General features: G+C 47.3%; 2 protein-coding genes across 2 annotated transcripts; both read left to right on the top strand.

The window, feature by feature from the left end:
- Positions 1–259: 259 nt before the first annotated feature.
- H257_19154 (hypothetical protein) lies at positions 260–1,266 on the top strand (the record flags this gene model as incomplete). The annotated part of the gene is made up of 2 exons (XM_009848302.1): positions 260–942; positions 1,053–1,266. The coding sequence occupies 2 exons, from the start codon at positions 260–262 to the stop codon at positions 1,264–1,266; spliced, it is 897 nt and encodes a 298-aa protein (XP_009846604.1).
- A 2,127-nt stretch (positions 1,267–3,393) lies between these two features.
- H257_19155 (hypothetical protein) lies at positions 3,394–3,860 on the top strand (the record flags this gene model as incomplete). The annotated part of the gene is made up of 2 exons (XM_009848303.1): positions 3,394–3,744; positions 3,816–3,860. 2 exons carry the CDS (start codon positions 3,394–3,396, stop codon positions 3,858–3,860), a joined length of 396 nt encoding a protein of 131 aa, XP_009846605.1.
- Positions 3,861–3,978: the final 118 nt, after the last annotated feature.

Genomic DNA, 3,978 nt, shown 5'->3' on the forward strand with positions numbered 1-3,978 from the left:
CGCATCCAGCTCTCATCATGACGAGTATCGCGTGCGTAGCGAGGTCGTTGCTTTTAAAGGTTGTACAAGCTGTTGAGTACTGTAGTCATCTACAGTAATGCAATTTTTCAAGTTTTGATTAGTTAGAATTGGATGTTGAAGTGACCAAGTTCATAAATACACATATTCCACTTTATTATGTTAGCTGGTGGCTCTGTGATTTGTGCATTTACCATTTCGACATCCCAAGCCACGAACGAAGGTGGTTACGTTGACCTGTATGCTCCAGGGTAGCACGAAACCCATTTACGTTGAAATCGCCACCGAACAACCTGTGTGGCGCCTCATGGAGCAGGTGAGGAGTCATCTCGGCTTTGCCTGCCCAACACACGAGCTACACCTCCATGTGGCTAAGGATACTGAAGGCCGCTGGTTGGACATGGCACACTATGCGTTACACGTCGCCAAGCAAGTTCAACCGGACAGAGTCAACTCAATCATGCAATCACTCCCCATGGCTCCCACCGCAATCATTCGTGTGGCACCATCCCCTGTCTTCGGAGACGCGCCTGCACTCGTTGCTAACCGTGCTGACCCCCAAGGCGTTGTAGCTGCACCTGTACCCAGCAATGTGGAGCGACTACCCTCCGCCGCTGAAGGTGAGCATGTGGTCGACGCAGCTATGCTTCCCCCATGCGGCAGTTATGGCGGTGTTCACGATCTAGACGCTGGTGCCGAAATTGCTGATCGCAACAATGACGAACCTCCCCGTGGCATCCTTGAGCGTTTCATCAGCGTTAGAGATTCGATACTGCCTTTCTTTAGAAGTGCCACTCCACCACGTGCCCGTGATCCCATCCCGCCTAACGATGTGTTTATGCCCGTCGTCCCAGGTGCCAATCACATCCATGTCCTTGTGGCCTTCCCATCGTCTTTGGACGTCGTTCTTCGATACGAGCGTGAGTGCAACTTCAGTTGTTTTGGAGATACTATTTTGTTTGCTTACTTTCGTTTGACAATGTAGAAATGGCAAAACGATGCGGTTGGGTGAACGAAATCACTTGCGTTTGTAGTGGAGTTAATTTACGCTTGTCGTCCTCCAACAGGGCCCACTTGCTCAAGCAACTGCTTGTGCCCCGGTTTCAACGACGTGTCTTCGTGCGCCTACAAAGGCTCGCTGTTGGTGTTTCCATCCGCCCTGGCTTTGGGGATGTTGTTGAAGTGTCACTTCGAATCCCAGGCGAAGGCAGCGCAACTTCGCTGGCAGTACGGCGATCGGAACCTTAGATAGGACTACCCCGGACTTAACACTCCCACCGGCAGGTTTTAGAGGGATCTGAATAAATCCAAATACTACTATAAATCTACCCGAGAAAAACTACAGCATAGTAAAATGATGTTCGATCACACAATTTGCATAAAATTACCATTCTATTGAACTCCAAGCGCAACATCGACGCGGCGGAGCAACGATTGCGAGAGGCGACGGTGGCGTCAGTGTACTGTGCTAACCCCAGTCGATACTTAATTGGACCTCTGAATGCCACAAACTGTCACAGTCCTAAGTCAAACGGCGCAATGTGCCCAACCCTGCTTACGCCGCCGCCCCAGCTCTCAACATCAAATCGACAACCAAGTCGCCCCGATTCTGAGGGCGGTGATGGCGACAACAAAAGGGTGAACGAATTAGTGAGCACTGGATTGCTTTATCAGAGCTCACATCATACGTGGCTCATCGTATGAGAATGCGCATGCTGTGATAATTGATAAGCTGATGGGAGTGTCCACTTTTTAGCCGATGAGATAATTTGCGGCCTTAAACTACCACTGTTGTCTGATATCACCATGATATCGGGTACCACAACGTAAAGAGTACACACACAGCTTGTACACAGATTGTTTTCGGTCACGAAAGACAAGTTTATGCGGCAGGGGAAAATAGGGATTAGTTTTTTCGACTTGGGGAAAGATAATCCTTTTGAGGAATATTATTGTTGTGTTTATTATACACTGGAGCGACATGGAGAATGAATCGACACAACCAAATATGCACAAGAATCAGCAGAAGGGCTGAAACCATCATCAACATCGAATTAGTATGTGACTTCAATTAGTGTGAGACCAATCACCACATGCCACCTTTTTACATACAAAATTCAGTAAAAAGAATCGATTGATAGATTTGGCGATTCAGTATAATAGTCTAAATTTTTGGTAAGAGGACAATATAACTTTCAAAAACGAACGGAGCGAATCTGAATCGTTTCCGTCGTACTTTGAAAAAGTGGTTTTCATTGTTTTGGTCGTATTTTGGGTATTTGGGCATCTCAAGTAGGTTTACTGTAAAATGATTCGCTTACATGTTACTTGATCTAAGTATTGGATATACTACTCACCCCCTGGGGCTGCAGGTCCACGCCGAGGTTAGTCGGAGCCGCCATTAGTGGGCGTGTTTTCGTCAACTGCACCACCAGGAACAGTGAAATTAATCCCACTTCCGCAGGATACCTTTGGGGTCATGCCACCATACCGCTGTAGACGCTTCGGCAGCCATGACGATACCTATGGTAACAGCGAGCCGTGTCATGTCTTGCTCACGGTACGGCACTGCTCGAACTGCTATTATGTACGAGGAGAGGCCGCGAGAACATCATGACGGAGACTTCAAAGCTATAGCTAGGCATAGCTATCGTGCTTCGGGTCAATCAACACGTTCCTACGACTCATATGACCTAGCGCCTTGTGCTTGGACCTCGGGCAGTTCTCCACCGCTGGCAAATTTCGCTGGAGAGCAAGCAGCTTGGTGTTTATATGAAAGTTAGTACGGGAGAGCAAGCAGCTTGGTATTTATGTGAAAGTTAGTACTACGCAGTAATAAGCATATGCCACTGTGATTGGATAGATTTGTCCAATCAATCTGTTCCTGGTGCGTTGAAAACCTTGATGCCATATTTCGATGTTATCTTTTTAGATTATGGCATTTATATATTATGCTTTTCATCTTTTTTGGCTATTCCATGGCTAAAACCCTCCTTAAATAATTTTTCGTCATAAGATTAGGACAAATCAACATGTATTGTGATTGGTCAGTTATTTTTAAGACAATCCGATTGGACAATGTCGTTGTCGTGGGCAATATATCAAGTAGTATCTCATAAAATGGCACTTTATGTTCAATTTGACACTCCACGTTTGTGAGATTTTTCCTCATAGCCCTAATGACGGACTTCGACATCCACGCAGACCACGACTGGTGACACTCTTAAGACTGGTGACACTATAAGACAGCGATGGAACAGAATATGCAGTTTAAGCTCATTCAGTTGGCAATGCATTCCCTTTGACTACAATCGTCGCAAGGAAAAGTAGATTGGGCTGTCAAGATTTCCTCACTTTCGAAGCGGCCAAGGAGCAATGAAGACGGTGGTGTGTCTTGTCGAAGGGAAAATCTGTCGCATTGACGTCGAGGAAAGTAAGACCGTGGCTGACATCATTATTATGCTCGCGCGCCAGACAAACTCTCCACTCCCATCGTACTGCATGGAGGTGTATCTGATGAAGCGAAACGGCAAGTGGCTCAAGACAGGGAGCCCTGAAGCCCAGCAGCTCATGCGATTGAGCATTCCGTTTAGTGTCCGAGCCACGATAATACTCCACGGAGCTATACGTCTCTCATCTGTGAACGACCCTGCATTTGGGTTCCTGGACACTGAAGATGTTGGCGACGACGACATCCACGTCTTGGTGCGGAGTGTGACGTTGAAAGTTGTTCACCGTCGTATGTGTAAGTTGCAGCGCCCATTGCGTTGTATCGCCCTAATGTTCTCTCTGTGTAGATGAATTTGGGCGGTATGGAGTACCAAATCATGTCACGGCATTGAGGTGGCTCCGTAAGCGGCTTTTGTCAACGAATGTGGGTCCGTAAGCGGATTACGTCAACGACTGGCTCGACTGCGAAATACGACGCCAAACCGAGTGTATACGACGCCCAGTCTAGTT

The sequence above is a fragment of the Aphanomyces astaci genome (assembly GCF_000520075.1).
Source record: "Aphanomyces astaci strain APO3 unplaced genomic scaffold supercont1.378, whole genome shotgun sequence".
NCBI classification, from domain to species: Eukaryota; Oomycota; class Saprolegniomycetes; order Saprolegniales; family Verrucalvaceae; genus Aphanomyces; species Aphanomyces astaci.